Source organism: Octopus bimaculoides, chromosome 18 (genome assembly GCF_046866305.1).
Source record: "Octopus bimaculoides isolate indiv1 chromosome 18, ASM4686630v1, whole genome shotgun sequence".
NCBI classification, from domain to species: Eukaryota; Metazoa; Mollusca; class Cephalopoda; order Octopoda; family Octopodidae; genus Octopus; species Octopus bimaculoides.
This window is the reverse complement of record NC_142945.1, coordinates 40,968,714-40,992,846: the sequence shown is the minus strand read 5'-3', so window position 1 is coordinate 40,992,846 and position 24,133 is coordinate 40,968,714. Positions and strand designations below refer to the sequence as shown.

General features: G+C 37.5%; 1 protein-coding gene and 1 long non-coding RNA gene across 2 annotated transcripts in view; one reads left to right on the top strand and one right to left on the bottom strand.

Annotated features, from left to right (window-relative positions):
* LOC106876977 (galactocerebrosidase) overlaps positions 1 to 24,133 on the top strand; it is a 33,073-nt gene that overhangs the window by 5,663 nt on the left and 3,277 nt on the right. Inside the window, exons 3-15 of the mRNA XM_014925746.3 lie at positions 1,933 to 1,996; positions 3,131 to 3,219; positions 3,329 to 3,493; positions 5,458 to 5,496; positions 7,152 to 7,279; positions 9,503 to 9,620; positions 11,533 to 11,570; positions 12,626 to 12,750; positions 16,986 to 17,125; positions 18,860 to 18,949; positions 19,719 to 19,808; positions 20,927 to 21,068; positions 23,145 to 23,325. Of these exons, the coding sequence (XP_014781232.1) occupies positions 1,933 to 1,996; positions 3,131 to 3,219; positions 3,329 to 3,493; positions 5,458 to 5,496; positions 7,152 to 7,279; positions 9,503 to 9,620; positions 11,533 to 11,570; positions 12,626 to 12,750; positions 16,986 to 17,125; positions 18,860 to 18,949; positions 19,719 to 19,808; positions 20,927 to 21,068; positions 23,145 to 23,325 (1,409 nt within the window). The remainder of the gene's footprint in view (positions 1 to 1,932; positions 1,997 to 3,130; positions 3,220 to 3,328; positions 3,494 to 5,457; positions 5,497 to 7,151; positions 7,280 to 9,502; positions 9,621 to 11,532; positions 11,571 to 12,625; positions 12,751 to 16,985; positions 17,126 to 18,859; positions 18,950 to 19,718; positions 19,809 to 20,926; positions 21,069 to 23,144; positions 23,326 to 24,133) is intronic.
* The window catches only part of LOC149132050 (uncharacterized), a 12,456-nt gene continuing 11,777 nt past the window's right edge, over positions 23,455 to 24,133 (bottom strand). The window contains exon 3 of the long non-coding RNA XR_016244993.1: positions 23,455 to 23,566. This is a non-coding gene — a long non-coding RNA (uncharacterized LOC149132050). The remainder of the gene's footprint in view (positions 23,567 to 24,133) is intronic.

The window sequence follows — 24,133 nt, the reverse complement described above, 5'->3', positions numbered from 1 at the left end:
TCATCTCTTTGGGGTTGATAAAATAAAACCAGTCAAGTACTAAGGTTGATGATATCAGCTCACTACTCCCACCCCTAAAACTACTGGCCTTGTACCAAAATTTGAAACCATTATTATTATTAATATCATCATCATTATTATCCACTTGTCTTTACTTTCTGAGTTCAATGAATTAAGTACCAGTTAAGTACCGGGGTTGACGTAATTGACTTAACCCCTCCCCCATAATTTCAGGCCTTGTGCTTTAATAGAAAGGATTATTATTATTATTATTATTATTATTAGGAGGGCGGTGAGCTGGTAGAATCATTAGCACATTGGATGAAATGCTTAGCGGTATTTTGCCCATTGCTACATTCTAAGTTCAAATTCTGCTGAGGTCGACTTTGCTTTTCATCCTTTCGGGGTTGATAAACTAAGTACTAGTGAAACAATGTGGTTGATGTAATTGACTAGTCCTCTCCCTACAAATCTGAGGCCTTGTGCTTCCAGTAGAAAGGATTATTATTATTATTATTATTATTATTATTATTATTATTATTAGGCAGTGAGCTGACAGAATCATTTGCATGCTGGGCAAAATGCTTAGCAACATTTCATCCATCTTTATGTTCTGAGTTCAAATTTGCCTTTCATCCTTTTAGGGTCAATTAAATAAGTACCAGCTGAGCACTGGAGTTGATGCAGTTGACTTTCTTCCTCCTCCAAAATTACGGTCTTTGTGCCAAAAACTTGTAAAGATTATTATTATTATTATCATCATTATTAGCACTTGATTAGGCTGATCCATGCCATCCAGCAGCATCATGGGATGCTGCACAGAGGGACCAGTTAACTTACTTGGGGTCTCATTTGGTCCAGATCTCCAAGCGGAGAAGACCTGAGATGAGTGACAAGATGGGTAGTCTATCTCACTGAAAAATTGGCTGAATGATCAAGCATAAATGGTGGGTGCCTACATTGCCACAGTCATCTATTATGAATTATATCTGTATAACGGATGTAATACATAATCTTCTATATTGTCTCTATCATGAACCTGGTCAAAGCATGCATTTCTCCAATTCACATTTTACTAGACTGGAGTATCTGTTCTGCTTTTTGTGAGAGGGACATGTATCAAATAAACTTAATTTACTGTCAACATCCACTGCATAGATGATTGGGCATGTTATGGTCAAAGACACACAGACATGCACTGAGTCTGTGACATCTGCAGCAATTCCTTGATAGTAAACAGGTGTAGTAGTGGTTTGTAGACATGGTTTTCCACTGAGACTATAGTGGAAGACACCCAGAATGTCGCTCAGTGGGACTTGATCCAAGACCACATAGTTGGGAAGCAAGCTTCTTAGCATACAGCCATGGCTATGTCTGCTTCTCCATGTTGGCATGGATTGGGATGAGTTTTCTGTGACAGTGTTTTACAGCTGGATGCTCTTCCTGTTGCTAACCCTTTTATTTGTCTCTTGTGACACATAGACATGTGGTGTGCCTGTTTTTCAAGAAACACATGGAGATCTTTACTTATTTCAGTTAGTCATTGGATTGTGGCCATTCTGTGGCATCACCTTCAAAGGATTTAGTGAAACAAATCTACATGAGCATTTATGTTTTTTCTTTGAAGTCTGGTTCTTATTCTATCAGTTTCACTTGCTGAACTGCTAAGTTATGGGGATGTAAACAAACCAGCACCAGTTGTCAAGTGGTGGTTGAGCCATATGTTGAGAGGGATTCTTTGGGGTTTGAATAAATGTAACAAAAGCAAAGTTTGAAGGAAATATTAGCCATTTTTCATACTTTCTAGGAGTAAGTAAAAAGTAAATAACAATTGCTATCCAAGGACAAAAATTGGGTTACATAGTGTAATTGCTATCTGATTAAATATTCTAATGAAACTTCTTTTCTCTTTCCTATTTTTTTCAACCTCAGCCAGGATTTGGAGCTTCATTGCAGATTCTGAAAGTAGAAATTGGTGGAGATGCTCAAAGTACAGGTGAGTTAATATCATAGATGAGTGGATATCTCCAGCCACCTAACCTTGTCATAGCTTAAACAACGAACAACTAAACCCTCAGACTCACAGCTAATAATAGGACTCACAATCTTCATAACATGGTGAAAACAGCTTCCCAAAGACTGGGTTCCTCACCATATGAAGGCCACAAAATACTTCAGCTCCCAACAGTTGTTGAGAGGGTTAGGGTTGAGACAGAATTGTAAGTCCTTGAGCAAATAATACACTGGGCCCTTACACTTATTTACAAACAGCAAGTCACAGTGCATATATAGTTTAGCATTGGGTCCTTAAACCTGTGAAAATGGATGTTAATTGATGATGACGATATATGTGTATATATACTCTTTTACTTGTTTCAGTCATTTGACTGTGGCCATGCTGGAGCACCGCCTTTACTCGAGCAAATCGACCCCAGGACTTATTCTTTGTAAGCTTAGTACTTATTCTATCGGTCTCTTTCGCCGTACCGCTAAGTTACGGGGACGTAAACACACCATCATCGGTTGTCAAACGATGTTGGGGGGACAACCACAGACACACACACACAAACACACATATATATACATATATACGACGGGCTTCTTTCAGTTTCCGTCTACCAAATCCACTCACAAGGCTTTGGTCGGCCCGAGGCTATAGTAGAAGACACTTGCCCAAGGTGCCACGCAGTGGGACTGAACTCAGATCCATGTGGTTGGTAAGCAAGCTACTTACCACACAGTCACTCCTATGCCTATATGTACACAAACACACACACACACACACACATACATACACACATGAATGAATGTATATGTCCATCCTTATGGCTGAAAGTTGGGGGCATCAGACACAACTGTCCCCTCCTTGCTATACCTGGCAGTCTTGAGATATAGCTAAACACTCTGCCAATATCCACCCCATTGAACCCTTCCTCTCATTGTTCCATCTTCATCTTTGTTGTCCATAGACACACATCTCACCAGTAAGTGGAGGGCCTGTGATGGTCATGATTACAGAGTCCCTCCTCTACACTAATCTATAAAAACAGAAAAAGGAAAGACATCCATATCATTAAGGAACTAATTAAATAAATATTAAATCAATTGCTATAACCATTTCCTGTTTCAGATGGCAGTGAGGCATCCCATATGCACAACAGTTGGGAAGAGAACTATTTCCGAGGTTATGAATGGTGGTTACTTAAGGAAGCAAAAAAGGTAAGAACTTGAAGTCTGCTGGAAATTAGGATCTCATTTCAACAAAATCAATCATTTACCAAACATGGTAATCTCTTTCTAATATAATTATTTTTTGATTATCTTTCAGAGAAACCCTTCAATAAAACTCTATTGTCTACCTTGGGGCTTCCCTTATTGGATTGGCAATGGAACTTTGAGCCCTTATAAGACTCCCTTGGTGACAGCAACTTATGTAACTAAATGGATTCTTGGTGCCAAGACCCATCACAATTTGACCATGGACTATGTTGGGGTGAGTATTATTATTGGTTGCTGTTTCTTGTTGTTGCTGCAGCTGCTGCTGTTGACGTCGCTGCCGCCGCCATCGCTACCACCACCATGTTCTGGCATGTCATCACTGCCTCATTGTTCTTTTCCTTCTTTTCTTGCAGCATCATGTACATCATCATCATCATCATAATTATAATCATTGTTGTCTTGGTCAGCTTCATTTGGATCTATCATCATCATCATCATCATCATGAACACCATCATATTTCATCATCATCATCATCATCATCGTTTAACGTCCGCTTTCCATGCTAGCATGGGTTGGACGATTTGACTGAGGACTGGTGAAACCGGATGGCAACACCAGGCTCCAGTCTGATTTGGCAGAGTTTCTACAGCTGGATGCCCTTCCTAACGCCAACCACTCAGAGAGTGTAGTGGGTGCTTTTACGTGTCACCCGCACGAAAACGGCCACGCTCGAAATGGTGTCTTTTATGTGCCACCCGCACAAGCCAGTCCAGGGGCACTGGCAACGATCTCGCTCGAAAATCCTACAGGAGCCAGTCAGGCGGTACTGGCAACGGCCACGCTCAAAATGGTGCATCTCATGTGCCACCCGCACAAGAACCAGTCCAGGGGCACTGGCAACGATCTTACTTGGCTTGCCGGGTCTTCTCACGCACAGCCCATTTCCAAAGGTCTCGGTCCGTAGTCATCGCCTCGGTGAGGCCCAATGTACGAAGGTCTTGCCTCACCACCTCAGCCCAGGTCTTCCTGGGCCTACCTCTTCCACGGGTTCCCTCAACTGTTAGGGTGTGGCACTTTTTCACGCAGCTATCCTCCTCCATTCTCACCACATGTCCGTACCAGCGCAATCGTCTCTCTTGCACGCCACAACTGATGCTTCTAATGTTCAGCTTTTCTCTCAAGATACTTACACTCTGACGGGTATTCACATTTATCATCCTTATAATTATTGTTCTTCCCACTAACTTGTTTCACATCACCATCATCATTGTCATTGTCTTCCTCTTCCTCTCCTGCTCCCCACATCTCCCCCATCACCCCTCCTTGCCCTTTTCTTCCCTCTGTCTCCCCACTCTTTCTTTCCCTCCCTTCCTCCTTTCTCTTCCTCACCCTTTCTTCCCCTCTTCCTCCTCTCTTCCAACCGATCATCATGACTCGGCAAAATAGACTCTATGTACTTCTTCGTTGAAGTTCACTGAATTTTGATGGCAACTTTGAAAATCTCCACCTCACAAGTGTTATCAAACTTTACACATACACACCTTACATTAGTTTTCTATATTTACTGTCTTGTGATATCTCACATCTTACATATCTCCATAGTTCTATATACCATAGCCAACTCCCACACAGCCTCATACTTTTTACACATATCTTATATAACTAGTACAAAGCATCATCATCATCATTTAATGTCTGTTTTCCATGCTGGCATGGGTTGGACAGTTTTATAGGTGCTAGCAAGCCAGAAAATTGCACCAGGCTTCACTGTCTGTATTTTGCATGGTTTTTATGGTTGTATGCCCTTCTTAATGCCAACCACTTTATAAAAGTGGCCTGGGTGCTTTTCACGTGGCACTGAAATTGAAAGAAGTCCATTGTGTGTGTGTGTGTGTGTGCATATATATCTGTATACTACTTGTATGTATATGTGTGTGTGTAAATGTTTACAATCTCCACTAAGCTGCAAATACTGAAGTTTGTTGATATTTCCTGTGTCAACAAATCATCCACTAGCTCTGCACTTTCAAATTCATTTTGAAAAAAAAAAAAAGCAAAAAAATCCCTTATAGAAAAGTCAGGTATAGACTGGCAGCAGGAAGAGCGTCTGGTTGTAAAAATCCTGCCTTAATTACCTCCCGTCTAAGCCATTAATTGCATAGCAAGAGTCATTAAACAAACTTTATTCTTGATTATTGTATATTTCAAATGACTATTTAAAATATTTTATTTTCCAGATCTGGAATGAACGTGCCTTCACAGCAGATTATATCAAAGTGTGTATATATAAATATTTTTATTTCTTTTTCTTCTCCTTCAGTATTTAGATTTAAGTATGTGAGCTATTAAATCATTTATTAATGAACCGTAAGTGCAGTGCTGGATTTAGGTACAAGCTAAACAAACTATAACTTAGAGCTGTGTTTCCCAACCTATATTCTCCCCAGGCCCCACTATAACTTTCCAGCAAACTGTATGTCTGACCAGTGGTTGGAAAAAAAACAACTTTATCATATTTTATCATAATTATTTTTTACAGAAGAATCTACTGGTAACTTTTTTATTACGTATTGAGTACAGAAAAAAGTACATTATTGACTAAGAAAAAGTGAATTAATGAGAATCTTGTGCCTGGTGACTATGTCACCATGCCCCATCACAATTTTCTAAGACACTGCCACTGGGGGGAATCATTGACTTTGAGCCTGAAAAGGGTCTTTTAAAATCTCAGAATTATTTTTTATTCATAGTTTTAGTGTAATTTATCTTTGAGTAATAATTTTCTGGAATGGTTCTATGGTTTAAGTAGTTTGCTTCACATTCATGTTGTTTTAAGTTCAATTCCACTGCACAGCACTTTGGGCAAGTGTCTTTTACCATTTCCCCATTTTAACCCTAATCTTGTGAGTAAAATTGGGTAGATTGAAATTGTATGGAAGCCTGGTGGATGAACTATTTCTATTCTTGGGTGGTACACTTAATTTGTCACCTAGTTTAAACCATGAGTGCTGCCTTTTCTCCTCTAACTAATACAGAAACCAAAATAAAGAAATTACAAGTTTGTGAGCTTACACATGGAATTGTTATGCACTTTGATAGCATTATTGCTAAGTTCAGTTCTTACACAGTCTTAGTTTTGTTACCAATTTTCAGATATGGCCATTATGGGATTCCATAGCTCAGGGCCTTACCATGTCTAAATCCAGCCATGTGTCAGTGTTTGAATAATTGACACTTTTGCTTTTAAAATGTCCTTCAAGTAGAAACAAAAATCGTGATTATTCTACTAGGCCTCTAAGAGCAGTTAAATGAAGAACTGAAGGGATGAATTATTAAGGGATAGGAACATGGCACAAGGGAATAAAATGACCCAAATTTTCATAACCCAACAGGGATAATAATAAGGATTTCTCATATGTTTTGATGTAAATGGTATAGCTGATTTAATTGACTCCAGCATGTTACTGGTATTTATTTTGTCAACCTGAGTCTTAGGCAGTAAATTGGCAAAATCATTTGAGTATTAAACCAAAACTGCTGCAGTATTTAGTTATAGTTTTTTTTACATTCTGAGTTTAACTCCTGCCTAGGTCAACTTGTCCTATCAGCCTTTTGGGATTGGTGAAATAGAATACTTATTCAGGGTGATGGCTTAGCAGAATCATCAGACAAAGTGTGGTGTTTCTTCAGGATTTTTATGTTTTGTGTGGCTATGCAGATGCAGCAACTCCAGAATGAAGAGTGTTTAAGATGAGACAACTTACGTTTGTGTATCTTCATTCTGAATTAAAAAACTAGAGCATTGTTCATGCACCTGTCCCCTATTGAAGGTCTAATTTCATTGATTACATCTCTTTTTAATAACATGCTAGTCCTCATTTAGGCCTGTGCCTCATACAAAGAAATATCATACTTTTATTTGACTTGCCAGATTCTCCGGAAATGTCTGAACACTAACGGACTGTCAAATGTACAGATTGTTGCAGCAGATGGTGGCTGGTCTATTGCAGATGCAATGTTGAAGGATGAAGAACTGCAAGCAGCTGTTTCTTACATTGGGTATAATATGTTGTTTATACTGCTGTAAAATAGAATTAAGTGCATGTGCATGCATACACACACACACACACCTTCATCATCATCATTGAGTGTCCATTTTCCATGCTAGCATGGGTAAGACAGTTTGACTGGAGCTGGTAAGCCTGAGAGCTGCAACAGGCTCCAGTCTGTTTTGGCTTGGTTTCCACGGTTGGATGTCCTTCCTAATGCCAACCACTCCACAGAGTGTACTGGGTGCCTTTTACTTGTCACTGGCACTGGCCATGACTAATCGAAAAGTTAACTTTGTTAACCGTTAATCCATTAACCAAAAAGTTAACTTCGTTAATTCTTTGAAAATATAACAGAAGTTGATGTTAATCCGTTAACGTTAACTTTTAATACCCCACTCATTTTATTGCCTCATAACTTCCAGAAAAATGGATACTTTTTAATGAAACTTTCACCAAATAATCGCTTATATCCTGTAGATTGAGTATATGTAAAGATTTGTTGGAAAATTTTTCTGAGGGTTTGGAGAGAAGAGTTTCAGGAAACTCACAGGACCTGACAATTCCCCCCTCATAACTTTCTGGAAAATAGGCATTTTCAAATGAAATTTTATATAAATACCTTTCAATGTAAATTACAATTACAAAGAAATTTGTAGGCAAAATTTTTGGAAGGGGGTGAGGAGGAGTTTCTGGAAAACAGAGTTTCGGATCAGATGGCCCACATAAGTTGGAATTTCTCTGTTTTGATGGAGATTTTTTCCAATGTTTTCACTAAAGTCTTCAGAATGATGGAGGCATCTTTTCACACAAAAAAAGGAGTGGTTGTGTGGTAAGTAGCTTGCTTACGAACCACATGGTTCCGGATTCAGTCCCACTGTGTGGCACCTTGGGCAAGTGTCTTCTACCATAGCCTCAGGCCAACCAAAGCCTTGTGAGTGGATTTGATAGACGGAAACTGAAAGAAGCCCGTCATATATATATATATATATATATATATATTTATATATATGTTAGTGTTTGTTCCCCCATCATTGCTTGATAACCAGTGCTGGTGTATTTACGTCCCTGTAATCTAGTGGTTCGGCAAAGGAGACCAACAGAATAAGTACTAGGCTTACAAAGAATAAGTCAAGGGGTTGATTTCTTCGACTAAAGTAAACACAGGAGGATGGTTAGAGTTAAGAAGACATAGAGGAGGGAGGGGGAAGATACATAGAGATTTAGAGAGATAGATTGAGTGAAGAAAGGGAGTGGATAGAGAATAATAGTCAAAGAGAATGAAACCATTCTCAGAGAAAACACTGGAAAACTTTTCGTTTTGGATAATATATGATGAAGTTGTTGAAAATATGGAAATTGCAAAAAGAAATGTTGCCTATCTATCTCTCTGTCAGCCCAAATATTCTACCTGTTTCATATTAAAACTGACCAGATCCAACAGCTCACACCTACCCTACAATGTAATTCTAAAAATATAGAAACACACCATTGAAATCTTGAAGCTACAAGATAATGTATGATTAATGCAAGATAATGTCAATAAATAAGCTTTATGTTTGATGAAGAAATCTGAATGTTAAAAGGTTCAGTGTAAGTAACTGTTCCACTCAACCAACAAGAACTCCCTTTTTCATACTTTAACCCCATTATCCCCCAGCTGAAAGCCTTCCTACCTTCCTCGGGGTTTTAAAGTCTTGCAAACTGCTTGGAGTTCTCAATAATGCTGGTGGCACAAAAACGTGCTCAGTGTATGCTGAAAAGTGGTTAGCATTAGGAAGGGCATGCAGGCTTTAGAAACTGTGCCAAAGCAGACATTAGAGTATGATGCAGTCCTTGGACCCATCAGATTCCTGTCAAAACATTCAACCCATGCTAGCATGGAACGATGATGATGTGTGTGTTTCTACAAATATTCTCCAAATTACAACTGCTTGAGTTATAATTTTTCAATGTTTACCATTCTGAGAGTGATATAGTTTGTTTTGATATAATATACCTTGCTATAGGCAATAGAGAAGATCTAGATGATGGTAGGTGTAGTGATAGGGGGGTAATGATGATAATGATGTTTGTGATGATGATGATGATGGTTATAGTGATGTGACTGGCAATGTGGAAAAGACAGAAAAAGTGAAAACAAAAATAAACAAAATCCTAAAGCTAATAATAATGATGAAGAATTCAATTATAGCATGATGACCCCAACATCATCTTCTATTTGTCTTTGTAGTGTCCATTACCCTGGTACAGTCAGTACTGACAAAGCCATGAAGACCGGTCGACCTCTCTGGTCATCAGAGGATTACAGTACTTTTAATAATAATGTTGGCGCTGGATGCTGGGCCAGGGTAAGTTTATTGTCTGTAGTTTATTCATTAACTGGAAATAACATTCTAGATTGGCTGAAATAACATTTTGCATCAGATGAAATAGCATTTTGCATTGGCTGAAGTAGCATTTTGCATTGGTTGAAGTAGCATTTTGCATTGGTTAAAATAGCATTTTGCATTGGTTAAAACAGTATTTTGCAGTGGTTGAAATAACATTTTGCAGTGGTTGAAATAACATTTTGCATTGGCTGAAGTAGCATTTTAGATTGGCTGAAGTAGCATTTTAGATTGGCTGAAATAGCATTATAGAATGATTGAAATAGTATTTTAGATTGTTTGAAATAACTTTTTTAGTATTTTGCATTGCATTTTGAATTGGAAGAAATATTTTACTTTGGTTGAAATAACATTTTAGATTGGCTGAAATGATATTTTGGGTTGGTTGAAATAACATTTTGGATTGGCTACAATACTATTTTACATTGCTTGAAATAGTATTTTGCATTAGCTCTTGTTATTGTTGTATAGCCTTAGGTCAGACTTGATCAAGCATATCCTGCATTAGAAATAACCAGATAGTGAAGAAAAGGATACCACTGGTCTAATGTAATCAATGTAGAGGCGCAATGGCCCAGTGGTTAGGGCAGCGGACTTGCGGTTATAGGATTGCAGTTTCAATTCCCAGACTGGGCGTTGTGAGTGTTTATTGAGCGAAAACACCTAAAGCTCCACGAGGCTCCGGTAGGGGATGGTGGCGAACCCTGCTGTACTCTTTCACCACAACTTTCTCTCACTCTTACTTCCTGTTTCTGTTGTGCCTGTAATTCAAAGGGTCAGCCTTGTCACACTGTGTCACGCTGAATCTCCCTGAGAACTACGTTAAGGGTACACGTGTCTGTGGAGTGCTCAGCCACTTGCACGTTAATTTCACAAGCAGGCTGTTCCGTTGATCGGATCAACTGGAACCCTCAACGTCGTAAGCAACAGAGTGCCAACAACAACAATGTAATCATTGAATGTTGTTTAATCCTAGATCAAGCTAAATTAAGAAAAATCTATGACCATGGAGCACTCTGACTGTAATTATTCCATGGGTGTTGCCATGATTTTGACTGGAGATGGGGTGGTGATTTCAATTATCAAAATACCTCCACCATTAAATCATTTAATTTGCAGAAAACACGTAATTATAATAAATGTTAGCTAATTATCATATTTGCATAGAACTGCTAGCAATGTACATGTGGATTGTCTGAACCATTAAATCATTTAATTTGCAGAAAACATGTAATTATAATAAATGTTAGCTAATTATCATATTTGCATAGAACTGCTAGGAGTGTACATGTGGATTGTCTGAACCTGTTGAACCTCTCCTGGTTACATGAGTACTTCCAATCTATTTTAAGTCTTTAAGAGTATCTAAGACTACATTATTTAAAGTGTCTGTTCTGTTTTTGTTAATGTATGGTAGAATGTGATTTGAGGGAGATAAGGTTAATATTTCTAACAGGGAAAGCAATTGTATAGAGAAAGGCTTCCCATGTTTTGTTGTAGTGTTGTTGTTTAGTCTCAGGTTAACATTGATTGAATAAGTCTGTCATCAAAGACAATCCAACTATGACCATCCTGTTCTTTTTGGGAGTATCTAAGGCTAAGTTTTTCTGATGCAGTATTTCTTTTTTGAAGATGCTAGGATGTGATTTGAGGGCGATTTGGTTGCTATTTCTTGCAGGGTTGGCAATCACATGGTGACAGTTAATCATATTATGTCATATATTCTTATCAGAAATAAGGTTTTTTACATGGGCCTGTTTATTTTCACTTTCCTACCAATGTTCCAACATGGCTACATAGAATGAGTGAAACCAGTAGAAGCTCATGAAAGGATTAAATTATAATTTCTCTTTTTCTGAATTTTCTATTTCAGATTCTCAATCAAAATTATGTCAATGGTTACATGTCTAGGTGAGTATTAGATTTATTCTCTAAGAATTCTACAAAAACTCTGACTTTCTTTCTCTTCTACTTTTTGTCACTTTCAGTTCTTATTTTCACTTTAAAAAAAAACAAAAACAAACAAACGGACTCTTAGCCCAACCCAGTATCTCAGGAGGGTTATTATGTCAATAATAAACACACACTGGTTCTATTTCACTTCATTATCATCATTTGTCAATTGGTTGACTATTTAACCACTTAACTAATTGAGTATTTGATTAATCATTCAGTTATGTTTGTCAAAAAATATATGAATATATATATATATAATACATATATATGACTTCAGCCTTCACACAGCATCAGAAAGTGATGCCAGGTGAGCAAAAGGAAGGCAGAAAGGATAACTTCTCATGTTGCTACTGTAAGAAGGGAAAAGATATTGAGTTATCTTCCTTAAATACAGAACTTGGTCTATAAACTTTCGACAGAGTAGACTTGGTTGTAGGCATTTAAGGATCAGGTTTTTGGGGTTAAAACCAGGTAACTGGTCAAGTCTGCCCTCATAGTAAGTTTAGTAGTAATTCAGCCTCATGTTAGCTCTGACTGAGTAGACCTATGATCAGAGGCGTTCCAGCCATGACCATCTCTGTTTGTATATTTTGGCATAGATTGTCTACTATTCCCAAGAACAACATTAATAATTGCATAATTGATTATACATTCATACTCACCTCAAACTTGTGTTTCTGTACTTTTGTTAAAAAAATTTTATTTTCGTTATTGTCATCATTTTTGTTATGACCATCATCATCATCATCATCGTGATTGTTGTCAACTTCCTTTTCCTCTACCTCATCACTATTATCATTGTCCTCCTCCTCCTCTTCCTATCATTGTCATCAACATCACCAGTGACATCATCAATGTCATCATCATCATAGTCCTCCTCCTTATGTCATCAACGTCACTGGTAACATCATCCTCCTCATCACCATTGTTATTATTGTCATCATGATCATAATAATCTTGACCACCATCACCATCACCATCATTAATCCTTGTCGGTCTTTCTATTTCAGTACAATATCTTGGAACCTCATTGCCAGTTACTACTCCACTTTACCATACAACCGTTGTGGACTAATGACCGCATATGAACCATGGAGTGGTCATTATGAAGTCAATTCACCAATTTGGATGACCGGTAAATATTTCTCTTCTATATTTTTTAGCATGTAACTGCTGGTCAGTGTTAATAAGTCTTGGTCAATGTTGGACACTGCTGGTTAGTGAAGGTCAACATCGATCGCTGTTAGTCAGTGTTTGACACTTCTGGTCAGTGTTGGCTTGAATTGATAGATTAGATGCCTTTGGTCATTGCTAGATAAAGCCTCATGCTTGAAATAATAGCCAAATCTCTTTCGTGCCAACCTTACTCTCTTAAGAAAGAAATGACAGATTTGATGATCAATACAATAAGTTTGAATAAATAAAAAGTGGGATGGTCATGGCTGGAACACCTTTGATCATAAGTCTGGTACTGGATCAATGTTGAGCTGGGGTTAAATGACACCAACAAAACCAGCATTGGTACCAATGTCCTCACTCTGCTTGAAATAATAGCTAAATTTATTCAGATTTCACTTTACTGGCTTAAAGAAGAACACACTGGATAGTGTTAAGGTACACTGTGCTTCAAAAAAAAATGGTCAAAGTGGTAATGGATGGAATATCATTCATCATTTGTCTGCTTTACGAAACAGTAGACCTATATAGTCATAGGTGTTCCAGTTGCAAGCAATATAACTTTTCGCTTTTCACACAAAGCTCAGATGCAGACATGGGCATATGGTTAACCCTTTGAACCTGAAATACCTGTTGTTCTTCACACCCTCACTCTAGGTTCATTTTACCATTAATTAATTTATTCTGGTTATATAGGTTTTCCTTCTAACTACAGTTATTTTAAAAAATTTGATTTTTGATTTAAGGTTTTCTTCGATTTCACATGATATGATTTTAAACCTATTATCAATGATAAGAAAAAAAAAAACATCAGTTGAAAGGACCAATGAGAAGAAAACAATTCCAAATGTGTCAGTAGATAGTTTGGTGGAAAGATATTGTTGGCACTCCGTTGCATACGACATCGAGGGTTCCAGTTGATCCGACCAACGGAACAGCCTGCTCGTGAAATTAACGTGCAAGTGGCTGAGCACTCCACAGACACGTGTACCCTTAACTCAGTTCTCAGGGATATTCAGCATGACAGTGTGAAAAGGCTGACCCTTTGAATTACAGGCACAACAGAAACAGGAAATAAGAGTGAGAAAAAGTTGTGGTGAAAGAGTACAGCAGGGTTCGCCACCATCCCCTGCTGGAGCCTCGTGGAGCTTTAGGTGTTTTCGCTCAATAAACACTCACAACGCCCGGTCTGGGAATCGAAACCGCGATCCTATGACCGTGAGTCCGCTGCCCTGACCACTGGGCCATTGCGCCTCCACGGTGGAAAGATATAGATCATTACAATTTGAGTTCTAGCTGCGTGTGGCAGAGTAACGAAATTTCTTGTACAAAAGAAGGAAGGAAATAAACCTACAAATTGCTAATTAAAAATATGTTTAATTTTCTCTGAATTACAAAGTTTAGTTACTTAAATCAAATATTACAAAATATGAAAATTAGTTTTATAAATAGTAGAATTAGATAGTCTTTGCAGGAAAAAGCAGAAATGTAATAAAAGAGAAGAAAAGAATATGATACAGCGACGACGTGACTGGCTCCAAGTGGAGAATGGCTAAGAGTAAATCTCTGGGTTTGCGAGCTGATTTTATAAAGAGAATGCTGGAGTTTTCCAGAACATTCTTGTAGCTCAAATCTTAGAAGCTTTCAAACATGCATGTGATAATTAGTTACAATCAAGGGAGCTCACTCACTGAACTTTCATGCGAAGGGAGCTAATTCTACGATTTACTATAACATTCTTTTCTACTTTAGGCACAAGACCCCAAGACCCGAAATTTTGGGGGAGGGGACCAGTCGATTAGATCGACCTCAGTACGCAACTGGTACTTAATTTATCGACCCCGAAAGGATGAAAGCCAAAGTTGACCTCGGCGGAATTTGAACTTAGAACGTAAAGACAGACGAAATACCGCTAAGCATTTCGGCCGGCGTGCTAACGTTTCTGACAGTTTGCCCCCTTGATTTACTACAATATTACTCTACCTCTGGTATTCGAGGGCATAACTACAGAGTTGTACCCACCCCCCGATTTTGGAAGGTCATAACTTTCAGAAAAATGAATATTTTTTAATGAAATTTTCTATGCACATATTATTTATCATGTAGATTATGCTGTATTCGAGTACTATTTTTTCCTACCTTGTCTTACATTTACGTGCTTACTTTGGTATATATATATATACAAAGTTAATTGCAGAATAAAACCATTAGGTCATCGACTCAAAAAGCCGTAGCCCATCAATGACCACATATAAGAAGTACAACATAGACCACAAAACCAAATTAGTAAAGGGAAGTCAAATTTTTTATACATAAGAATAAAAAAATCGATTAAAAATACAATAGAATAATATAAATAAATAAATAAACTGCGATTAAAAGTTGATTAAAAATATTAGAGACCGGTACAATTACAGTAGAATAAAAAAAAATATATATATATAGAAAAAATATAGAGAAAAAAAATAATACATAGGGAGACGTAGCACAACAGTTCATTCGCTGAGGCCAACAAAAGAAGTTCAAGATAAATAGTACGAAGGTTCAACTACCTGCCTCATGACAACAAATTTAGTAGGTAAAATCCAATTTGATAAACAGGAATACCGAAGCGCACGGGACAAAACAACAGAACATCCAAAGTGTGGCAAAGTAAAATCCATGTTTCACCATTCCGCAGGTAACATCAGTAAAGTCAAACCATAAACATCATTACCAGAGGATTACGAGTATAGGTGGAACACAAACACAGAACACCTATGGCCATTTCGGGGGTATATCACCGTATTTAGGGCACAATAGAGCACAAATTGGTGATAACCCCTTCTTCAAGGTAAAAAAAAGACACACAGACATCAACGAAGTCACCAGTCAAAAGAAAAATTATAATTAAGAGAGCAAGCTTAAATAAATAATATGGACTAGACCAAAAAAAAAAAAAATCTAATTTTTAGTATACCCTTTAGAATAGTCAGGCAGGTTTGGTAACTAAAGACTATTAGGTTTCAAATCCAACGTAAGCCATGATGAAAAATAAATACTACCATTGTATCCATATTTTTATTATTATTTTAATATCAATATTTTTGTCTTTTTATTTTAATTTTTATTTCTATCATTACCATTACTATCATCATTACTACCATTATTACCACTACTAATACTATTATTTTTGTTCTTATTTCTGTTTTTATATAGTTTTAGGAAGGTGGAGGAAAATTTATGATTGCAAAAAGGGATTACTTCGATAAACTTATTCAAGGTTTTCGGCCCAAAAGACCTAAGAATGGAAAGGGATTCCCTAATGCATAATAAGCACTTGCTAATATTAGCCCTAAATTGGGGGGTTCTAGATAAGATTGACCATTCAAGATAGTACTTCTTATTCCTCCTCTTGAGGTCATGCAGGTATATATGTATGTGTGTGTGTAGATATATATATATATATATATACACACACATATACATACATATATGTATGTGTATATATGATAATTGCCACTTCTGTATGGAAGAAGGTCATCTCTTCAATTAATAAATACTGTCATGAGATCTTATGACTAGCAAGTCCTGCTCTTGACAAACAACCTCTCCTGCAGATCTTACAAATATTTTTAAGCAGAAAAGTGTCTGAGTCAATAGAGAGAGAGTCAAGAGGCAGAGTCAATAGATAGGTTAATGAATGGATTGATGGATGGACAAGTGGGTCCATGGATGGATGTGTATGTATATATATATATATATATTATATATTTATATGCATATATATATATTTATATGCATATATATATATTTATATATATTTATGTATGTGTATGTGTGTATAGCTTAGTATTTGCCTGTCCCCACCACACACTGTGCTCACAACGGGTCTTTGTTTGTTTACATCCCTGCAACGTAGCAGTTCTGTAAAAGAGACTAATAGAATAAGTACCAAACTTTAAACCAAACAATTACTGGAGTCAGCTTGTTCAGCTAAACCCATCAAGGTGATGTCCCAACATGGTTGCAGTGCAATGACTAGAATAAGTAAAAGATAACACATTGTTGACCTAAAGAATGAAAGGCAAAGTTGAACTCAAAAAATATAACTGGAAGAAATACTGCTAAGTATTTTGTCCAGTGTGCCTTGACAACAAAAAAGCTAATAATGACATCAATAACAGCCATGTTCTTTTATTTTCTCTCTTGTAGCACATACAACACATTTTGCTGGTATTGGATGGAAATATTTAAAACATGACAATGGTGTTGGCAAATTAAAAAAAGGTGGGAGTTATGTATCTCTAGTGAGTCCTAGTGGCAAGGATTTGACTATTGTCATTGAGACTATGGTAAGCACTGTTGTCTTCTGTTTCTTATATTATCATTAGCGTATTTATCAATGCATTGACCTTTAAAATGTTAATTAGAAATAATTATGTGATGAAAGAATAAAATAGAAAGATAGATAGATAGATAGATAGTAGTTAGATAGATAGGAGGTAGGGAAATAGGAAAGTAGGTGAGTAGGCATGTAGGTAGATAAAAAAAGGTAGGTAGGTATAAAGGGTGGGCGGACAGTAGAGTTCATATGTAAATTGATATATATATATATATATATAGATAGAGAGGGAAATAGTCAGTAAATAATGAGAGAGAGCTGATAGAGTCGATAGAGAGAGAGGGAGAGGGAGAGATAAGAGAGAGTTGATAGATAAAAGAGAGAGAGAGAGAGAAAGTCAATAGATAGGTTGATGGGTGGATGGACAAGTGAGTAGGTTTGAGTGGATAGATGGATTGTTAACATATTTAGTGTTAGGTATTTTTAAAAAGCTAATTGGAAATAATTACATAGTGGGGAAATAAACAATATAGTTTATGACTAAAATTATTTCAATAATTTTTGGCAAGTATGGGAGACAACTCCAGAGATGTTTCAGTCTTATAATGACCTCATCCTGAAACTATATTCTTCATCATACATTACAAAATAGTGATGAGATCAGTCCTAAGTAAATGAACAATATTGTGCTCTAGTTGTTGTTGGCACTCCATCGCTTACGATGTCGAGGGTTCTAGTTGATCCGATCAACGGAACAGCCTGCTCATGAAATTAACGTGCAAGTGGCTGAGCACTCCACAGACACGTGTACCCTTAACGTAGTTCTCGGGGACATTCAGCGTGACACAGTGTGACAAGGCTGACCCTTTGAATTACAGGCACAACAGAAACAGGAAGAAAGAGTGAGAGAAAGTTTTGGTGAAAGAGTACAGCAGGGTTCGCTACCATCCCCTGGAGGAGCCCCGTGGAGCTTTAGGTGTTTTTGCTCATGACCGCGAGTCCGCTGCCCTAACCACTGGGCCATTGCGCCTCCACTGTGCTCTAGTAGCTGTAGTCAAATAGGGAAAGGACAGCCTGATCTTTGTTTGCAAGCACAGGACAACAATGGACATGTTCCAGATAGTTAAGACTTTATCAACATAACAGTGGTTTCATGAAAAAAGCTTGTAGATTTCGGCAAGGTAAAGAATTTTTTTTTAAATAAAATTTAATGTAAAGTTTATTATATAAAAATAATGGTATTCACCATTTTCAAAGTAATAAGTTTTATGTTTTTATTTTTATGCAAATAAATTCTCTATTTAAAACAGTTTTTTTGTTTCATTTGATGGCGACGATGATGATGACAACAATGACCACCACCACATTGTGGTGTACTGTGCCAAACTATGTACCCATATATCTACCAACTTAGCTAGCCACCTACCTACCTATATATCTAGCCATTAGCTAGCTAGCTACATACCTACTTACCAATCTATCCATCTATCTATGTACCTATATACCTGCCTGTATATCTACCTACCTCCTGGCCACTCACCAGCTTACATATCTACTTTCCTTCTAATATACCTACTCACTATCTAGCTACACACCTACCCACCCATATACCTACATGTTTCCCTCCCTCCCTCCCTACCTACCTACCTACTTGCCCACCTATGTATGTATGTACGTACTGACCTACATATTAACTTACCGTCATACATCTATGTATTACTGACCATGTTTTTTTCCATTACAGAGCCACAACCATTCCCAATGTATTCGACCAGCCCTCCCTAAGTACACAGTTGAACCCCAGAATGTGACCATCCAACTGGACAGTTCATTTGTGAGTTGACTAGTTTTATTTGTGTATATACTTCATAAATAACACACAACCAGACACAAGAATGAGTCTTCTACTATGGGCTGGCTGAAATCTTGTGAGTGGATTTAATAGATGGAACTGAAAGAAGCCTATCATATACATATATATATATACATATATATATATATATATATATATATATATTTTGATTTAGTTGTTTAACTGCAGCCATGATGGAGCACCATCCTGAAGGATTTTAGTCAAACAAATTGATCTCAGGACTTATTTATTAAGCCTAGTACTTAGCCTACTGGTCTCTTTGGTCAAATTGTTAAGTTATGGGGATGTAAACACACCAACACCAGTTGTCAAGCAGTGATGGGTGGGGGCAACAAATAAAGACATACAGACACACATATGTATAAATATATATATATATACAGATACATATATATATATATGATGGGCTTCTTTCAGTTTCTGTCTTCTAAATCAACTCACAAGGTTTTGGTCGACCCAACACTATAGTAGAAGATACTTGCCCAAGGTGCCACGCAGTGAGACTGAACTTGGAACTATGTGGTTGGGAAACAAGCTTTTTATCATGCACCCATGCCTGCACCTTTATATATATATTTGATACCACCTTGTATATATATATATATATATACATATATATACATATATGCATACATACATACATATATATATATACATACATACATATATATACATACATATATACATACATACACATATATAAACATATACACATATGTATTTTTTACAGAGCTTTGTCAAACAATTCTACATCTGGTTCAGTGAATTAAGCTTCACCCAGAAACCATCTGTGCTGTTCCAACAGCAGAAACCAATTCCGGTAAGTTCTGAGACATTTTTCCTTATTATTATATAGTGACTTATCTGTCATCTTTTGGCTGTTGTTTATTTTCTTCTAGAGGCTTCTGCTGGTGTATTTCTCACTAATTTTGCAATTAGTTCAAAGTGGACTATCGCTATCACTACGACTGCAATCGCTGCCACCGCCTTCCTCTGTCACCTTTCTGTCTGGGAGAACCAGACCTAACCAAGAACACCCACTCATTTCAAGAACCTGTGACTCTTCCTTTGCTTTCTTAATTTTACTACTTAGTCAGAGAGGGAAAGAGGAGCAGTTTATGGACTTTCGTTTTCTTAAAGCTGGAGAAATGGCCTGAGCTTACAATAGAGTGAGCACTGCTAAAGGTAATCAAGGATCAATCAGTGGTTTTAAACAGGGCAATAGTTTCACTTGGTTTTACCAAAGAGCTCAATGGAAAGAGCCAGAACAAATACTATAAGACATGGGCAGTGACACGTCAAAGCGTCTGTGTGGCATCATGTAAAAGTGCCCGTGCAGTGCCACGTAAAAGCACCCGCATGGTGCCACATAAAAGCACCGGTGCGGTGCCACGTAAAAGCATCCAGCACAGTCTGTAAAGTGGTTGACATAGGAAAGGCACCCAGCTGTAGAAACCAAGCCAAAACAGGCTGGAGCCTGGTGCAGCTCTCTGGCTTACCAGTTCCATTTAAACCATCTAACCCAGCATAGAAAATGGATGCTAAATGATGATGATGATGATGGTAACTACTCTGTCAATTTGCTATTCCAACTATTGTCCTTCCTTCTAAACCCATGTACTGTGGAAGACCATTTCAAGGTTTTTTTTTTATTTTCCAGATAATATTCTTTAAACTTGCTGCCACTCTTATCCTGTTGTTTCTCCAGTTATTCATTTTGTTAATCTTCATCATTCTCCTTTCCATGGCTCTTTGTGTTGATCTTAGTTTATTTCAATGCTCTAGTCGGTAGTCCATAATGGCAGGCAGCACGCACTGGTTGAAGACCTTACTTTTTCAGATACACGGGCAAATTACTGCTCATGATGTGATTCAATTTACCAAAGCCTGCCCATATGATCTCCACATGTATAAAAGGTTCCAATTGTTGGTTTTCAGGTTATAAATGGTCAAGTGAACTTAACACTAGGAGTTGACCAAGTGATTACACTGACCACAGTCAAACATGACCAGCTACAACCATATGGTAACGTTCCACCATCAGCTCCATTTCCTACTATGTATGCAGAAGATTTTGAAGGTGAGTATTTGCTGTGCTTTCGTGCACTGACGCACACATGCATGCCTACACACATATACATGCGTACATAGTTGCATGTAAGGCTGTGTAGTTAGGAAGTTTGCTTTTCAACTACATGGTTTCAGGTTCAGTCTCACTGTGTGGCATCTTGAGCATGTGTAGTACATTGAACATGTGTAACACCTTGGCAGGTGGGGAGGGCAGTGTGGCTGACCAAAGCTTTGTGAATGGATTTGGCTGATGTAGACTGAAAGATGCCAAGCCTCAAACCAGACAAAGCCATGTGAGTGGATTTGGTAAACAAAAGCTGAAAGAAGCCTGTCATATATATATATTCTTTTATTTTTTTACTTGTTTAAGTCATTTGACTGTGGCCATACTGGAGCGCTGCCTTTCGTTGAACAAATTGACCTCAGAACTTATTCTTTATAAGCCTAGTACTTATTCTATCGATTTCTTTTGCTGAACCATTAAGTTACTGGGACGTAAACACACCAACATTGGTTGTCAAGCGATGGTGGAAGGACAAAAATAGACACACAAATACCTTCATATACATATATATATATATATATATATATATATACGACGGGCTTCTTTCAGTTTCTGTCTACTAAATCCACTCACAAGGCTTTGGTCAGCCTGAGGCTATAGTAGAAGACACTTGCCCAAAATGCCACAGTGGGACTGAACCCAGAACCATGTGGTTGGGAAGCAAGCTTCTTACCACACAGCCACTCCTGCACCTATATTTATATATATACATATATATCATCATCATCATCATCATCATCTAACATCTGTCTTTTATGCATGTGTGTGTGTCTTTGTGTCTGTATTTGTCCCTTTTCCCACTACTTGACAACAGGTGTTGGTATGTTTATGTCACTGTAACTTAATGGCTCAGCTAATAAGTCTGATAGAATAAGTACAAGGCTTAGAAAAAATAAGTACTGGGATTGATTCATTCGACTAAAAATTCCTCAAGAGGGTGCCTCAGCATGGCCACAGTCTAATGACTGAAACAAGTAAAAGATAAAAGATGTGTGTGTGTGCATACGTACACGTATGTGTTTGTGTGTTTACGCCATCAGTTGTATCAAGTGTCATTGTCATATAATTGGTGTTATTCATTTCTAATTTTCCTTGAAAGCATGTCCAGTCACGGGAAAATATTATGTTGCTTGGAAACAGGCAAGGGTTAACATGAAGCAGGACGTTCAGCTGTAGAAAACCTGCCTCAATGAGTTCTGTCTGACATATGCCATTCAGAAAGCCAAAGGTCAACAACGAAGCTCAAATTTGAACTGATAATTCAGGTACAATACAAGGAGTATGTCTCGGTTGATCCAATCGTGAAGAACTACTCTTATCATCTCAGCAGCCATTGAACCTTATAAACAAATAGATAGTCCAGAAAAATTAGAATATTCTTACGACATTTGGTATGTGTGTTGCTAAATTCTTTTCTTTTTATAGCTGTCGCAAGTGGCCAAAGTGCAGCATTTATGTCATTGGTCGTTCGTTGTCAGCGATATAGATAAGAGCAAAAGGAAAAAGCCCCGGCATATTCGAGACGAGTTTCCAAACAATTCCATTTTATCTGCATGTGTAAAATTGTATGTTTTACTAATGTATATATGTATTTATATATATATATATATATGTAATTATGTAAATACGTTTTATAGAAAGTAGTTGATGCCTCAGTAAGGACTTCCCTCGTTTTCAAAAATTTCAGGCACAAGTATCGCCAGTGTTTAATATCTCTCCTATATGATGCATACTATGGCTGGCTGCAGACATAAAAAAGTGGATGTTGAAATGATGATGACTATGACGACATTTACTTTCACACATACACCTGCACTTACTTGCACATATGCATACACACATGTACACAGACACACATATGCACAGATTTATATACACACATGCACATACACACTCGTATATGCCTGAACACACACACGCATTCTGAATTTAAACCCCACTGAAATCAACTTTGCTTTTCATCCTTCTGGGCCTTGAATATTATTTTACTGACCATTTCAAATGTATCTATTCTTTCTGTAGGATTCCCTCTTTATGCTGAACCTTACAATTTTGCCCAACAAACTGGGTCTTTTGAGGTAGTTCAAGTGGGTGAGCCATACAACAAAGTGATGCGTCAGATGGTTCTGGAATCACCTGTAGCTTGGTGTTTGGCTGATTATGGCAATACTTCTATAACAGTGATTGGCAACAGTTCTGCTTGGTAAGATAATTCTTCACTCAATGTTACTATTGTGATTATTTAAAAGAGCCAATGGCTATGAGTTGGTAGAGCACTGAAAAAGAATCATGTTGATTTGTCTGGTTCTCTAAGTTTCGAGTTCAAATCCTGCTGAGTTCAACTTTGCATTTATCTCTCTGGAGACAATAGAATAAAGCAACAGTCAAATACTGGGGATGATGTAGTTAACTAACCTCTTCCTCTAAAATTTCAGGTCTTGTGTCTGAAATAGAAAGAATTAGTAGCATTTCGTCCTGAGTTGTGGATCTTATCTTCTGAATTAACCCTTTCGTTACTGTATTTATTTTGAGATGCTCTGTGTTTCTTTCAATTACTTTAAATATAACAAAGAATTTGGTAAAATAACTTAGTTATCATTCAGCTAGTGTTAGGAACATAAATTGTGACTAAGGTTTGGTGGAAGATTTTAATTCAAAACTTATGAAAACAAGACATTTGTACTCAGAGCCAGAGCCGGTTTCAGCCAGGTTGGTAATGAAAGGGTTAAGGAATCCTGGTGAAGTTAAATTTACCTTTTACCCTTCTGAGGTTGATAAAGTAAAGTGCCAGTCAGGTCTCTATTCCCGTCTCATTCCTTGCCTAATTTAAGGTCTTACACATTTCCTAGAAATCTTTATCAAGAAGGGCCAGTTTGGGTTGATTTTTGCCTTTCATCATTCTGGGGTTGATGAAAGCCTCGTGAGTGGATTAGGTAGACAGAAACTGAAAGAAGTATATCATGTGTGTGTGTGTGTGTGTGTGTGTGTCTGTTTGTCTCCCACTACCGCTT